This window comes from Oryx dammah, unplaced genomic scaffold, assembly GCF_014754425.2.
Source record: "Oryx dammah isolate SB20612 unplaced genomic scaffold, SCBI_Odam_1.1 HiC_scaffold_29, whole genome shotgun sequence".
NCBI lineage: Eukaryota > Metazoa > Chordata > Mammalia > Artiodactyla > Bovidae > Oryx > Oryx dammah.
The window spans coordinates 80,427,832-80,445,223 of record NW_024070213.1 but is presented as its reverse complement, the minus strand read 5'-3'; the positions used below and the strand labels follow the sequence as shown (position 1 = coordinate 80,445,223).

Here is a 17,392-nt window from a genome sequence, read left to right as displayed (position 1 = left end):
ATTAAGAATTAAAGAAGTTTTTTTGTTTTTTAATTCTGTAGTGATAGTCAGTAGTCTGGAAGTTACTGTGATAGAGCCTTTACCTAATCTTTCCACACACATTGCCTCGGGTATGCATGTTGGAAATTATAATTGTTTTATGTGAATGCTGTGTTGATGTTGTGATGAGGTGAGCCGGAATCCAAATAATTTGATTGTTGAAATTCACATACCAAAGCAACAGACTGTGCTACTGATCAGAGTTATAATCTACTGTTTCTTAAACATCATGCGCTTCTAAACATGAAGGTAACCCTAGCATTGCAGTACTTTATGAAGAGGTCAAGAGTACAAATCCTGATACAATCAGATTGATCTACATTTTAGATTATATTATGAAATAAGAGATCTGTTTCTAATGTTGTGTACATTTCATTATTCTTTTATAAGTGTTTGTTTTTATTTTTAGATTTAATGTTCCACACGATGATAGTTTTAAATGTAAAGAAACTGGAATTAAACATCAGTATCATGTCATGGCTCCAACTTTAAATTACCACACAAGTCCTTGGACCTGGTCAAAATGTAGTCAGAAATATATCACCGAATTCCTAGAGTAAGTGATTTCGTGTTACTTTAGTTATATAATTGAACACTTATTAGATTATAAAGTTTGAAACGTGTATTCTTTTAGAATAGTTCAATCTCTGTTGAGTTTTTTATTGCTTAAATTTAAGTTTGCTTCCACTGTACAAATGGATGTTTAAAGACAAAGAGTTTTATTATTTCATTCTTAACTATATGTTTTTTGGTGGGGGATTTAATTCAGAGCTATCATTTAAAAAAAAAATTGGGGTTCCTGTTATGATAAAAACTCCTTTTTAGGGAGATGCTTAATGGGAATCAAAGATTCCTTGTGTATTAAAATTTCTTCAGAAGCTGCCAAGTAATATTTTGAGATGAGTTTGAGTGGCTCAAGTTTGAGGTGTCCTTGAAGGACAGAGAATAGCTGAAGTCAAATTATGAATATTCCAAATAGTTCCCTAAAGAGATATGGAGTCTCTGGGTTTACCTATCCTTTGGAGGCTATTGCTAGCTCAGATTCAGATTGTTCTAGCCTTGCCTCTTCATCTCCTATATTTCTCTGCTTCCCAACTTATCCAAATGGTGTTTCTACCTAGTTATTGAAACTTGTTCTAAAAGCAAGGCCAAACTCTTTCCAGGTAATCTTTTGGTGTAAACACAATATTGTTTGATTTTTTCTACTACATATTCTAATCACCAGTTTATACAGTTTCACTTACTTACCTCTATGAAAACTATGGGAATGAATGAAACCATCTTTTGGAATATATATTTATAAATGTATCCCTTAATTATGATTAACAGTGGTTATTTATCCTTGTATGGGAACCTGATTTAAAAGCACAACACATAGTCGCTGATCTGTACATGGTGGCATATAGCTTTGTTTGATTGCTGACTGAAGCACTGATTAAAAATACCAGTAGGTATGCTTATTTTTGGAAGGGGGTGATATGAGTCTTGCCAATGGGTATTTTGAAACTTAAATGTTCATTTTTTTTTGGCAAAATTTATTATGCCCTCTAGCCAGTAAAAAATTTCCCCCAAAACATTTCTTCTAATTATTTCAAATTGAACAAATGATTGCTTTTAACTGAATTGGAATGGCTGAACATTTTCACAGTTTTGTATATACTGTATATTACTTGACAAACTAGGAGTAGGAAATACACATTTTTGCAACTATCTACTATTTTGCAAACTCCTTTAAAGATGTTAAATAATGCATTTAATAGCAACTTGCAAAGCAGCCATTTCTACTCTCAATTTGCAGTTGAGAAGTCAGACCCAGGGAGACTAACTAACTTGTCCACACCATGCAATTCGGAAAGTGGTGACACTCAAATGCAAAGTCCCAAAGCTGGTATTCTTTACTCTGCATTATATTCTTTTCCTAAGAAAATCTGTTTGAGACAGAGTCAGCATAGCACTCTGAAATTCCTTTATTTTGTTGTCGACTATAAACAAACTTTCTCAGATGATCTGAAAATGTTACTTTTTACATTTTGACAGATTGGAATTAGATATAGGGAATTCCTGTTGGATAGCAAAGCAGACCAAAAGTGTAGTGTGATCAGCGTAGGAATGCATGTTTTAAACATTATATTCGATGCATTTTTGTTTATTTTTCATTATTCTTTTAAAAAAAATTACCTTTAAGGCAGTTGTGGGGATTAAATGAGAACAAACACATAGAATAAGTCCTTTATAAACTGTGAGATTTTCTTATTGACTTTGATGTGAGTTGGTTTTTAAATTATGAAAAAATACTGATGTTCTCTTTGAAAGTGCAGAGCTACAGAAAAATGTGGTAAAGAATCTTCTACTTAAATACATCCATGTGTATTCACAACATTTTGTTCCCTGTCGTCAATGCAGCACCGGTCATGGGGAATGCCTCCTTGACAAACCAAATGGAAGAATATACGATCTATCTTCACAGCTTCCTGGATTAATGTATGATGTAAACAAGCAATGTGAGCTTATGTTTGGTCCTGGATCACAAGTGTGTCCCTATTTAGTAAGAGAAATTATGTTCTTTTGTTTGAAAACTACCATAAAGTTGTAGTTCATGTCAATGTATGGCAAAACCAATACAGAATTGTAAAGTAAAATAAAAAAAAAAGATATTTCAAAATGTACTTTATTCTCTTGGACAGGTAGTATGCTGAACTTATCTTGATTTTTAAATATTAGAAAAATTTGGTGTTTGTCAGAAAGAGGTTTTTTAAAAAAAGGGAAACTATAATTTATTGAATACTTATTATTCGCCAGGTGCTATTTTAGATGGGCTTTCCCTGGTGGCTCAGATGGTAAAGAATCTGCCTGCAATGTGGGAGACCCAGGTTTGATTCCTGGGTTGGGAAGATCCCCAAGAGAAGGGAATGCCTACCTACTCCAGTATTCTTGCATGAAGAATTCCATGGACAGAGGAGCCTGGATGACTATAGTCTATGTGGTTACAAAGAGTCACTCTTTGTTAGTCACAACTGAGTGATTAACTTTCACTTCCACTTTGTTAGTTACTTAAAAATTATCTTTAACCCTCACAAAATCCTATGAAATATCCAGGTTAATGAAAATTAAAAGCATTCAAATAGTTATTTTCAAATGATGTTGTTTTGTGGGTAGGAGAGATAATACAAGTGCTTTGATAATGAATTGTATTAAAGACCCCAAGAATTTCATAGACTATATTTTACGGTAGATTTGAATACAAAGGAAAGAAATTTGGAGTCTGTTGTTTCATTTTCTTTAATCATTACTTTATAATTGGTTTCAAGGATTTTTCATAGGTTCATTTCAGTTCAGTTCAGTTCAATTCAGTCACTTAGTCATGTCCGAGTCTTTGCGACCCCATGAAATGCAGCACACCAGGCCTCCCTATCCATCACCAACTCCTGAAGTCCACCCAAACCCATGTCCATTGAGTTGGCGATGCCATCCAACCATCTCATCCTCTGTTGTAGCCTTCTCCTCCTGCCGTCAATCTTTCCCATAATCAGGGTTTTTTCAAATGTGTCAGCTCTTCGCATCAGGTGGCCAAAGTATTGGAGTTTCAACTTCAGCATCAGTCCTACCAATGTACATCCAGGACTGATCTCCTTTAGGATGGACTGGTTGGATCTCCTCGCAGTCCAAAGGACTCTCAAGAGTCTTCTCCAACACCACAGTTCAAATGCATCAATTCTTCAGTGCTCAGCTTCCTTTATAGTCCAACTCTCACATCCATATATGACCACTGGAAAAACCATAGACTTGACTAGATGGACCTTTGTTGGCAAAGTAATATCTCTGCTTTTTAATATGCTGTCTAGATTGGTCATAACTTTCCTTCCAAGGAGTAAGCATCCTTTAATTTCATGGCTGCAGTCACCATCTGCAGTGATTTTGAAGCCTAGAAAAACAAAATCAGCCACTGTTTCCACTGTTTCCCCATCTATTTGCCATGAAGTGGTGGGACCAGATGCCATGATCTTCGCTTTCTGAATGTTGAGCTTTAAGCCAACTTTTTCACTCTCCTCTTTCACTCTCATCAAGAGGTTCTTTAGTTTTTCTTCACTTTCTGCCATTAGGGTGGTGTCATCTGCATATCTGAGGTTATTGAGATTTCTCCCAGCAATCTTGATTCCAGCTTGTGCTTCCTTCAGCCAAGCATTTCTCATGATGTACTCTGCATATAAGTTAAATAAGCAGGGTGACAATATACAGCCTTGACGTACTCCTTTTCCTATTTGGAACCAGTCTGTTGTTCCATGTCCAGTTCTAACTGTTGCTTCCTGACCTGCATACAGATTTCTCAGGAGGTAGTTCAGGTGGTCTGGTAGTCCCATCTCTTTCAGAATTTTCCGCAGTTTGTTGTGATCCACACAGTCAAAGGCTTTGGCAGAGTCAATAAAGCAGAAATAGATGTTTTTTCTGGAACTCTCTTGGTTTTTCAATGATCCAGCGGATGTTGGCAAATTGATCTCTGGTTCCTCTCTGCCTTTTCTAAAACCAGCTTGAACATCTGGAAGTTCACAGTTCACGTATTGCTGAAGCCTGGCTTGGAGAATTGTAAGCATTACTTTACTAGCATGTGAGCTGAGTACAATTGTGCAGTAGTTTGAGCATTCTACCTTTTCTTTGGAACTGCAATGAACACTGACCTCTGAAAAAGTTGAGTTGACACTTTTATTGACTCTGTAGCCAAGATTTTGTCTTCTTTTGGGGGTAAATTTAGGATTTAGTTCTAATAAATGTCAGTACTTTGGTGAATCCATGCCTTACTTTCCCAAGCAGAATACTCATTTCATATTCTTCAATCCTGTGCAGACCTTTGCTAAACTGCTTACTGTACAACTAGATTGTGAAGATGATTGAACCAGGAATCTCGCCTTGTTCATTCATTTAAATAAAAGATATATTCCAAGGATTTAGTTCAGATCTGCCATATAATAGGAGCCAAAAAAACAAATGTTTACGGACTGTTGAATGAGTGAATACATAAATGGTTTATGAATGAATGAATGGATGGATGGATGAATAAATGAAAGGTACTTAACAATGAGCACAGGGACATGCAAAGCATACTGCATATAGTGTATATTATTCCTAAAATCTTAAATTTAAAATCACAATTATTTATGTCTTTAAATATCCACTATGAAGAGAAGATATACGTCAATTATTTTTTATAAAAAAATGCATTTTTTTTCATACTGACTTCGATACTGAATGAACTTTGAATTTAAATTCAAAGAAGGAAAGGGATTATTTTGGGCATGGCTCCTGTGAGCCTCTGTGGGTTTTCATATCTTGTGAAAACTTCAGAACCCTATGTTCAAAAATTGAAAGTATGCATTATATTTACAAAATAGGAAACCAATATACATTATACAGTTTTTCTATGCACATTATTCATATATTCCACTGTTGGATCAAAAGGGACTTTTGGAAACTCCTTGTGAATAACATTTAACAACAAAAAATCCTTTAGAAAAATGTCTTGCAAAGAGAGAAAACTATCTCAGTAATTTTGAATGCTTCGCTCCAAGTCATCTTTTCCATTATTCAGTGTTTGATGATAATCCAATTTTTTAAAAACTAAATGTTGCCATTTTATGTTTAGAGGAAAATTGATGACCAAGACTGACTTAGTAAAGATTATTATGTGTATCTGTGTTAGTTGTTCAGTCATGTCTGACTCTTTGCAACTCCACGGACTGTAGCCCATCAGGTTCCTCTGTCCATGGAATTCTCCAGGCAAGAATACTGGAGTGGGTAGCCATTCCCTTCTCCAGGGGATCTTTCTGACGCAGGGATCGAACCCGGGCCTCCTGCATTCAACCAGATTCTTTACTGTCTGAGCCATCAGTGAGGCCCTAGTAAGAGATTATTACTGATTATTTCCAGCTCCGACCATGAAACCAGGAAGGATCTAGGGTCAATTTATAAATCAATGCGTGATACTGAATTGATCTGGTGGTCGTAGTATTATTTTCACTCTTGTTTGCCTGCCTTTTATTACTCTGCAGAAACAGTGCAGGCGTCTCTGGTGTACCAGTGCAGAAGGAGTTCACAGGGGCTGTCGCACTCAACACATGCCCCTGGCAGATGGAACAAACTGTGGTCCTGGGATGGTAGGTTTTCTCGAAGGGTGAGTTTTGTATCAAGAGATCATCCAAGGATGTGATTGCTCTGTGTTTCAGCGCTCTTCATTATTCACCGTCATATTTTCTTCTGCTAGTTGAATTAATGTTTTTGCTGTATTTGTTTGATGTATGTTTTCAAGTGAGTTAGAATTTAAATTTTATCCTTTTTTCAAGATAAAGCAGATGGATATTATAGTTAACATAATTACATGGACATTTACTTATGTAAGCATATTATAGTCTTGTTATTAAAGATGTATCTAGCTATAAGTATTTCAGCAAATATCTGAAATACTCCCAAATTTAAGGATTTACCATTGTATACGTTTCTCTTAAAAATTCAGATAAATATAAATGAAAGGTTTAAGTTTATTGGTTTTTGTGTTTTTAAATACATTGTATCTCTAAGACAAACTGTCAATCATACCGCATCTTTTCCATTCTAGCATCAGTGATAAACTTATGTAAATCTGACAACAAGATGTGAAGTGACTGGGTTCACCATGATAATGAAATGTGATCTATTACATATATTGATTTGTGGATATTGAACAATACATCTCACTTAAGCATAGTGTATGATCCTTTTAATGTATTGTTGAATTCAGTTTGCTAATATTTTGTTGAAGATTTTTGCATCTGTGTTCAGCAGTGACACTGGTCTGTAATTTTCCTTCTTGTGATACCTTTGTCTGGTTTCATTATCAGGGTGATGCTGGCTTTGTAGAATGAATTCCAGAGCATTCCTTTCTCTGTAATTTTTTGGAATAGTTTGAGAAGAATGGGCTTCCCTGGTAGCTCAGCTGGTAAAGAGTCTGCCTGCAATGCGGGAGACCTGGGTTCAATCCCTGGGTTGGGAAATCCCCTGGGGAAGGGAGAGGTTATCCACTCCAGTATTCTGGCCTAGAGAATTCCATGGACTTGTATAGTCCATGGGGTCACAGAGAGTCAGACATGACTGAGTGACTTTCACACTTTCGGAAAAATAGGTGTTACTCTTCTCTAAATGTTTGTTAGAATTCACCTGGGAAACCATCTGGCTCTGGACTTTGAAGAGTTGGGAGTTTTTATTTTTATTTTTTTTTATTTTTTTCAGGGTATGGGGAGGGAGGTGAGAGGAGGGTTCAGGATGGGGAACACGTGAACACCCGTGGTGGATTCATGTTGATGTATGGCAAAACCAATACAGTATTGTAAAGTAAAATAAAATAAAATAAAATCTGAAAAGGAGTTTTTAAAATTATTGATTCAGTTTCATTACTAGTGAACTTCATAAACTGGTATTTTTATGTTTTCTTCCTGATTCAATCAGGTAAAATTGTACATTTCTAGGAATTTATCCATTTCTTCCAGGTTGTCCATTTTATTGGCATGTAATTGTTCATCGTAATCTCCTAGGGTCCTTTGTGTTTCTGTGGTGTCAATTGTAACTTCTTTTTCATTTTTATTTCATTGATTTGCTGCTGCTTAGTCGCTTCAGTCATGTCTGACTCTCTGAGACCCTATTGACTGCAGCCTGCCAGGCTCCTCTGTCCATGGGATTTCCTAGGCAAAAATACTGGAGCAGGTTGCCATGCCTTCCTTCAGGGGATCTTCCTGACCCAGGGATTGAACCATATCTCCTGCATTGCAGGCAGATTCTTTACTACTGAGCCACCAGATTTTAGCCTTCTCTTATTTTCTTGATGAATCTAAATAATAAATTTTGTTTATCGTTTCAAATATCAGCTCTTAGTTTCTTTGATCTTTTCTATTCTTTTTTTTTGTATCTATTTTATTAATTTCTTCTCATTCTGATCTTTATAATTTCTTTCCTTCTACCAACACCGAGTTTCCTTTTAATTCTAGTTCCTTTAGGTATAAGGTTCACTTGAGATTTTTCTTCTTTCCTGAGGTAGGCTTGTGTCGCTACAAATGTTCCTCATAGAACTGCGTTTGCTTTCATTACATAGATTTTAGATTCTTGTGTTTTCATTTGTCTTCAGGTATTTTTCTTTTTTTAATTACTGTGTGACTTATCGTTGGTTTAGTAGCACAGTGTTTAGCTTTCACACTGTGTCTTATTTTTTTCTTTGCAAATTTTTTCTTGTAGTTGATTTCAGGTTTCATAGGACTGTGGTCAGAAAAGATGCTCGATATGATTTCAGTCTTCTTGGTCTTATTGGTTGCCAGATTCTGCCTTGTGCGGAAACTGCTGGCCACTTGCACATTTGATGGGGTCCTGATGTGGCTGGCTGCATGGTCAAGTGGAGGCTTGGTCTTGGTGCTTGCTCACTGGTGGTTGGACCTCGATTCCAGGGCAGTTGGCTGAGGTTCCCAAGAGGTCCCAGAGGTAGTGCCAGCCCACTAATGGCTTCCTGATGGGTGGGCCAGGTCTTTACACAGCTGGCTATGGAGCCTTGGTACTCCCAGGGATGGTGTCTGTGGGTCCAGAGAGTCCAGGCACTTGTCCCTGCCCACTAGTGGCTGAATCTGGCCTCAGAGCTAGTAGTTGCCCATGGCGAATGGAGGTGGGTTCTGGGGTCCCTGTGTACCTGGAATGTCCTGGAGCTGGTGTTATTTTCCTGGTGGGTAGCTTAAGGCCCAGGAAGCCCTAAGACTGGTGCTGGTCCACTGGTGGCTGAGTGTGGTCTGGGTTCCTGGCTTCAGGGCCCTGCTGGTCCCAGAGTCACTGTGGGCCAGCAGGTGGTATGGCTGGAGCCCAGGGGTTATAAGGGCTGGTACCTGCCCCCATTGGGTGGCATCTTCTCTGATGGTTGGCTGCATATCTCTTGGAACCTTGGGGTTAGTGATGGTGGTTGGGGCTGGGTCCTGGGCCCTCTGGTGGGCAAGACCAGCTTTTGGAGTGGCTGGGGTCTCAGTGGGTTCTATGGCATACTGGCTGGCTGGAAGATGGGTCTGTGTTCCCTCCCAGGTAATTGCTTGTCATGGGGTGACCCAAGATATGTGCCAACAACCTAGTGAGTGGGGCCAGGTCCTGATGCTAATAAGCTAGCAGAAGGCGTGAAAGTGGTGCTTGCCAGTACCAGTGTCCTCGATGTGGGACGAGCTCCCTAAAATGCCTTCTGTCAGCGTCTGTGTTACCAGGGTGAGTCCCAGATGCTTTCTTTCTTTTTGGGAAGCTCTCCAAGATCAGCAAATGGGTCTGACCCAGGCTTCTTTCAAATTTCTGCTTCTTCCCTGGGGCTTGAAGCATGTGATATTTTGTGTGTGTGTGTGTGTGTGTGTGTGTGTGTGTGTGTGCCTTTTAAGAGTGGAGTCTCTGTTTCCTACATTTTTCTGACTTTACTGAAAGTAAGCCTTGCTGGCATTCAAAGCCAAACACTGTGAGGCTTGTGTTCCTGGTACAGGACTCCCAGGCTGGGGAGCCTGCTGTGAGGTTTAGACTTCTGGGTCCTTGGAGAGAACCTCTGCAAGTCTAATTATTCTTTTGCTTGTGGGTTGCCTACCCAGGGGTGTGGGTCTTAACTATACTATGTTCCCTCCTACCCATCTTGTCGTGGTTCCTTCTTTATATCTTTAGCTATAGTCTTTTCTTTGGTCTTCAGGTCACTCTCACTGATAGTTGCTCTATAAATAGTTGTAATTTTTGTGTGTCCTTAGGAGGAAGTGAGCTCAGGGTCTACTATCTTTGCCCCATCTCCTGTCTGTTCTTTATTTTAAAGTAGATGAAACTATCTAGTATACTCTCTCTTGGCTAGGAGCTAGTGGGTCAGGCTTCTTTTGTTCATGATGTTTTTTAATTTTATTCATATCATTGTGTGCATCAATGCTTCTTCCTTTATGTTGCAGTTTAATTCAGCTGTGCCATAATTTGTTTACCATTTTTCTGTTGATAGATAGTTGGATCATTTCAAGTTTGGGGCCCTTATGTATAAAGCCACTGTGAGCATCCTTATATAAATCTTCTTGTGGCCGTATGTTTGTATTTCTCTTGAGTAAATTGTTAGGCTATAGGGTAGGTGTGTGTTTAACTTCATAAGAAAATACCAAACTATTTTCCAAAGTATGTGAGCCATTTTAGACTCACCAACCAATATAAGAAAGTTTGAATTATTCTGCATTCCTTACCAATTGTTTATTTTGTTAGCCTTAACAAACTTTTAGCCATTCTAGGGGGTACAAAATAGAATTTAATTCTTATTTTGACTTGTTTTATCCTAATTATTATCAATTTTGAGCACCTTTTTAAAATTAGCTCACTTAACTATTTCCCCAGTGAGACAGTATGGAAAGCATGGGTTTGTTGAAATCCAGGTAAATGTGGTGAGATACCGAGACCTACTTTAAAACCCATGTAGATTAAAAGTAGAGGTGACATTTGGCATAAAATGTAAATCATGCGAGGTATAAATTCCCTTAAAAAATTAACTGAAAATAGTGAGCCCCTATGCATTAGCCATATTGAGTATTAAGAGCTCCTGTTATTCAAGGAAAGTTAAACAAATATCCTTAATTTTTCCTTTAGTTCTTTTATCTTGTGACTGTCTTACATGGGTGATGTCTCTTAAACACGTTTTGTAGTAAATCTATTTGCATGTAGACGTGCTGAGCCCATCTGACAATGAGTTAATTTTACTGCACAACGAACAACATAGCATTCTTTTTCATGCTCTGTCCCCTCAGAAATAAATAAATGAAAAGGGAGTGTGCCAGGATTATTTAAACATTTCTGGAAGATGCCCACAGAATTTACATGCACACAGTATATTCTATTTGAGATTTTGTTTTTGTTCACTTCTAGTATGACTTTCTCATATTAAATGATTTGTTCTAATGGAGGGCGCAAAGCATTTTTTTTTCTGCTAATAATCTTGGTTACATGATTAATTCATTCAACAAAAATTTGTCAAGGGCCTCCTACATGTCAGATACTATTCTAGGTGCTCAGAATATATCAATGAACAAAAGAGGAAAGATCCCTGCCCCTGTCCTGGAGCTTATATTCTAGTTGGATACTGCAGTATTACAAACAATATAATGGGACCATGAATAAGAGAAATAGAGCAGAAGAGGGATTAGATGTTGTGTGGTAGGAGAGGACAGATTGCAATTTAAAATATGATGGTCAAGGGTGATCTTATGGGAAGTTGCCTAATGAGCTGTGTTAAAGGAAGTGAGGGAGTTTGCTATGAGGACATCGCAGGGGAGTTGAGCTCCAGGCAAAGGGAACAGCCGGACTTCTAAATCTGTAATTTTCCTAGAGTGTTCAGGGAAGAGCAAAGATGACATTTTGAATGGAATGAAGAGAGAGAGAGAGAGAGAGAGAGAGAGAGAGAGATGTGTGTGGGAGTTACTAGAAAATCTTTTAGGTGTTATGAGAATTTTGTGTTACTCAAAGTGAGATAATTGAAAGACTTCACAGAGGAGTCACCTAATTTGACTTAATTTTAAACTACGTTGAAAAAGGATCATGGCTGTTCTGACAACTTTTGAGACTAAACTCTAAGGGCCAAGAGTAGACAAGGAGGAGATGTACTCAGGGAGCTGTTGGAGTAAAATAGATGTTGGTGGCTCAAATCAGGTGATGATTAAAAGTCAACTTTATATATGTTTTTGAAGGAACTAGAGCATTTGCTCAGAGAAGGCGATGACACCCCACTCCAGTACTCTTGCCTAGAAAATCCCATGGACAGAGGGGCCTGGTATGCTGCAGTCCATGGGGTCTCGAAGAGTTGGACACGACTGAGCGATTTCACTTTCACTTTTCACTTTCATGCATTGGAGAAGGAAATGGCAACCCACTCCAGTGTTCTTGCCTGGAGAATCCCAGGGATGGGGGAGCCTGGTGGGCTGCCATCTATGGGGTCGCACAGAGTCGGACACGACTGATGTGACTTAGCAGCAGCAGCAGCAGCAGCAGAGCATTTGCTAATGTATTAGCTATGGAATATTAGAGGAGGAAGAGATAAGATGACTATGTATTTGGCTGATAACTGAGATCCACTCAGCAGATTTTGAGTGGGCAGGTTCAACTTTGGATATGTTATCCTTGAAGTGGCTATTAGACATTGAAATGAAAATGAGGAAGCAGCTGTCCATAGAGTTTGGAGTTCAGGAAAGAGATCTGGACTGGGAGTGATTAGTGAAACAGATGACTAAAGGACCATGGTCTGAGCCCAGAGACATTAAGAGGTTAGAAAAAAGAAGAAACTGCAAAAGAGAAATCATTAAAGAGAAAAGAAAACCAAGAGTGTGTAGATCCTGGAAACCAAGAGAAGAAAAAGTGAATCAAAGAAGAAGAATGATTAGCTCTGTCACATACTATGTCATATAAGTCGAAGGCAGAGACGGAGAACCAGCCACTGGTCATGGTGTCCTGGAGGCCATTGGTGATGTCACATGAGCAGGTTTGTGGAAGGTGGGATGTGAAAGCCTCTGGCTGCAGTCAGATAATGAGAAGAGGTGGAGAGAGTTAGACCATGAACAAAGACAACTCTTTCAAGGAAAAATAGGACAATAACTGGTGAAGGAAATGAGATCTGATATTTTTGTTTAAAAAGAATGAGTGGAGTACTTCTCAAACTATCTCTCATAAAGGACTAGTATTCTTTTTTTTAATATTTCTGGTCATTTATAAACATGCTATTGTACAAAATGGTAAAAATGAAATGAAGAAAGGCATTCCGAGTGTGAGCCAATTTTTTTATATGGAAAACAAAATGGTGGTTCCTCAAAAAGATTAAAAATAGAAACACGACCTAACACAAAAATTTCTGGGTATATATCCAAAAGAATTGCATTATTCACAATAGCTGAGAAGTGGAAGCAACCCGTGTCCATCCATGGATATATGGATAAAGAAAATGTGATATATACATACAATGGAATATTTTTCAATTGGTAGAGGAATGAAATTCTGACACATGCTGGAACATGGATTAACTTTTAGGACATATTGCTAAGAGAAATAAGCCAGTCCTAGAAAGACAAATGGGCTTCCCAGGTGGCGCTAGTGGTAAAGAACCTGCCTGCTAATGCAGGACACTTAAGAGACAGGGTTTGATCTCTGGTTTGGGAAAAATCCCCTGGAGAAGGGCATGGCAACCCAATCCAGTATTCTTGCCTGGAGAATCCCATGGATAGAGGAGCCTGGCGGGCTATAGTCTATAGGGTCGCACAGAATCGGATATGACCGAAATGACTTAGCACGTATGCAGAAAGACAGATACTGTGTGATTTCAGTTATATGAGATATACAGAGCAGTTGAATTCATAGACACGGGAGAATGGTGGTTGCCAGGTTTAATGCGTGCAGAGTGTCCATTTGGGAAGACAAAGAGTTCTATGTGATGGTTGCACAGCAATGTAAATGTTCTTAATGCTACTGAACTCTACGCTTACAAACGGCTAAGGGAGTACATTTTGTTGTGTGAATTTTACCACAATTAAAAATAGAACAGGGCTTCTCTGGTGGTCCAGTGGTTAAGAATCCTCCTGCCAATGCAGGGACATAGTTTGATCCCTGGTCAGGAAAGAATCCACATGCCATAGGGCAGCTGAGTCTGCTTGCCTAGAGCCTGTGCTCTACAACAACAAAGTCACTGCAATGACAAGCCCGCACCCTGCAACAAAGAGCAGACCTTGCTTACCACAACCAGAGGATGGCCGTGACCAGCAACAGAAGCCCAGCACAGCCAAAAATAAATGAATACATAAATATTAAAAAATAAAATGTAAGCTGATTTCATCATTATTAACTTTAATAAACAAAATTAATCTTCTGAAAGTTTCTAAATGCTTACTTTCATCTTCTGTACTCATTTTCTCCCAGTTGGCAGTGACTAGTTCAAAGACCAGCATCTGTGCATGGACTACAGTTTGATTAGCTTTCATAGAGTGGCCAGTGGAACAGTGATGATGTAGGAGAGATGGGAGAATTGCTGGAGTGGTGAGAGGAGATGAGATTAGGTGCACGATGGAGGGGTTGATTTTGGAATTTTCATGTCTACTCATGGGCAGGAAGGCCGCATACTGGGCATAAGGGATGGTGGGAGATTTTGGGTGTTGGGTGGGTAGAAGAGGTTCTGGGAGATTTTGGACACCTTCTTTTGTAGATTTCCACTTTCTTGATGAAAACAAGAAACAAAGTGGTCTTTGAGACTTTGAGTAAGATAGAGTAGAAAGTTAGCTAAAAGAGTAGGAGAGTGATAGATACCTTTGCATAAAAGGTAGAAACATGGTTATATACCATATTAATCAAATATTTGTTTGCTTCTTTTTCAAAAATGCTTTTCATTATTGTTTTCCCCATATGTATAGGTCTTCCCTCTCCAGCGAGACTCTAGCTCTCATAAGCACAGTAAATTTCCTGTTCCTTTCTGCATTCTGTTGATCTGTTTCCAGTTACTCAGTATATACTCAAGAAATATTCACAAAATGGTATCAGATGTAATTTCATTTCTGACTTGATAACATTCTGCTTGAAGTTGTATGCATTTTCTTCTACTGGTCTTTTGCTGTTATAATTATTACTGTGATGTCCTAACTGGATAACACATGAATCGTTTCTTTTTGTGTCATTTTCATAGCATTGCCACCATGGGCTATGTGTAAATAAAGAGATGGAAACACGTCCTGTAGATGGAGACTGGGGACCATGGGGACCTTACAGTTCTTGTTCAAGAACATGTGGAGGTGGAATCAAAAGCACAAGCAGGCTCTGTAATCGCCCCGAGTATGTCTTTTTTATGTCACTGTAAATTAAGATTATCTCAAGGCACCAGAAAGTAAACATCAGTTTCATTCACTTCTAAAACTGGAGGTCAGTCTGTAAGTTTCTGAGATTCAGAAAACTTCTGGAATACTTTAAGCCATATTACTTTCTATCTTGGTAGATTCAAACCTTAAAATAAAAGTAAAATACTTTTAAGAATTTAAGTTAAGACAGCCATTTTCTTTCTTTTTTGATTTAGTGTAAATTTGAGAAATAGTTGCAAATAACAGTAATATAATGGCATTTTTACTTTTACTGTGCTTTTGTTGAAAGAGCCTGGCCCCTTTCAACTGTGCTTTGGTTTTCCTGGGTAAAATAGGTGGTTTTGTTACCATTTCTTACTGTTTGGTATAATTTGTCATGTCATATTTTCTTTTTCGTATTTTCATCTTATAGTTGCTTCAGTGTCTTTAGCTTGAATAAGTACTGAAGCACAGATCCTGCTCACCAAACTATTTAAAAGAATTTAGGGATTCCATAAAAAATTTAAAAAATGGTTCTCTTATTATATATATAAATAAAGAATTTTTAATGCAGAAATATGACATACTATGAATAGAATACGACTTAGTTTATTTGAATTTTAAAATAGTTGAATTATGCTGAAAGTCTTCATATAAGTTTTTAATCTTCCAACATAAATTGAAATGGAGTTGGATGTCTATAGATTGATACCATGAAATTCTTTGAACTGAGTGATACATAGGATATACACAACAAAGAGTCATATATACTTCTTTTTAATTTTAACATGGTGTCATCTTCCTTTGTGATCATGTTGGATTCACTCTATATGTCTCCCTGCCTCCAAAATGAATAAACAAATCCCCACCATTAGTTCTTTGTTAGTTAATCTAGTCGTGACTAAGACATCATTTCTGTCCTCCAGGCCACAATGTCCATGTTAAAATGGATTTTCTATAGTTCATTAACCACAGAGTTGCTTCCCAATCATGTTACATACTTCTGTTAAAAACATAAGTGTTAGTGGGACATCAGTGGTTTTCCAGATCCTGGAAAGGGATGGAACAGTTTTAGAATGAAATGGCAGAAATAACCTTGTACTGATGTGCTTTAAACTGTAATGAATTTGACTAGGCCAAGAAACGGAGGCAAGTACTGTGTGGGCCGCAGGATGAAATTTCGATCATGTAACACTGATTCATGTCCAAAAGGCAAGCAAGACTTCCGTGAGAAGCAGTGCTCTGATTTTGATGGTAAACATTTCAACATCAATGGTCTCTCCCCTAACGTGAGGTGGCTTCCAAAGTACAGTGGGAGTAAGTAATTAGAATATTTTTCTGCTGTGAACAGTTTTGAGACAAAGGAACATACAGCTGTGTTCGTGTCCACCAAAATTTGACTTTTTCTTACAGTTGCTGTAAAAGATCGTTGTAAACTCTATTGCCGGGTGGCTGGAACCACTAGCTTCTACCAACTGAAGGACAGGGTTGCCGATGGTACTCCTTGTGGAACGGAAACAAATGACATCTGTGTTCAAGGCCTGTGTCGGGTAAGTAAAATCGCTGCATTTAAAATGACTTTCAGAATACTGTTTTCCTTCTGTTTTTCTAGCCAGATATTACTTCTGCAATTTGATATACATTCTCATGAGTCTCAGTGCCTCATCCTCTGTTGCTTCCCTGCTGTCTATAGGAACCTGCTGCTGCTGCTGCTAAGTCGCTTCAGTTGTGTCCGGCTCTGTGCGACTCCATAGATGGCAGCCCACTAAGCTCCTCTGTCCCTGGGATTCTCCAGGCAAGAATACTGGAGTGGGTTGCCATTTCCTTCTCCAATGCATGAAAGTGAAAAGTGAAAGTGAAATCGCTCAGTCGTGTCCGACTCTTTGCGACTCCATGGACTGTAGCCTACCAGGCTCCTCTGTCCATGGGATTTTCCAGGCAAGAGTACTGGAGTGGGGTGCCATTGCCTTCTCTGATAGGAACATGGTTAGGAGCTATTGTTTGTCATCAGGAGTGACTCACGTTTTGTCTATGGTGCTCAAAATCAAGATGAGGGATGAAGTTAACTTCCTAAGATGTCTCAGGACCCAAGGAATGCAAAGTCCTTTTGCTAGTTTGAACATGACCTTCTGTGGTGACACTTTTTACCTCTGTGTTAGAAGCAGTGATATCCTCCCACCCGCTTTCCATTCTCCTACTTCTTATATGCATTCAACAAACTTTTACCAAATTTCAATGTGGGCTTCCCAGGTGGCAGTAGTGGTAAAGAATCTATCTTCCAGTGCAGGAGACACAGGGACACAGGTTTGATCCCTGGGTCAGGAATATCCCTTGGAGGAGGAAATTGCAACTCACTCCAGTATTCTTGCCTGAAGAATCCCATCAACAGAGGAGCCTGGATGGCTACAGTCCTCAGGGTTGAAGAGAGTCAGACATGACTGAGTGCACACACACACACATATACACACACACACACACACGCGCACACACACACACACACACACACACACACTGAA

The 17,392-nt window shown here is 38.6% G+C and overlaps 1 protein-coding gene across 2 annotated transcripts in view; it reads left to right on the top strand.

The window, feature by feature from the left end:
• Positions 1–17,392, top strand: part of ADAMTS20 (ADAM metallopeptidase with thrombospondin type 1 motif 20) — a 204,936-nt gene that overhangs the window by 72,567 nt on the left and 114,977 nt on the right. For both annotated transcript variants that reach the window (XM_040233797.1, XM_040233796.1), the window contains 6 exons: positions 449–595; positions 2,443–2,584; positions 6,081–6,185; positions 14,729–14,874; positions 16,012–16,193; positions 16,290–16,426. In XM_040233797.1, the coding sequence (XP_040089731.1) occupies positions 449–595; positions 2,443–2,584; positions 6,081–6,185; positions 14,729–14,874; positions 16,012–16,193; positions 16,290–16,426 (859 nt within the window). The remainder of the gene's footprint in view (positions 1–448; positions 596–2,442; positions 2,585–6,080; positions 6,186–14,728; positions 14,875–16,011; positions 16,194–16,289; positions 16,427–17,392) is intronic.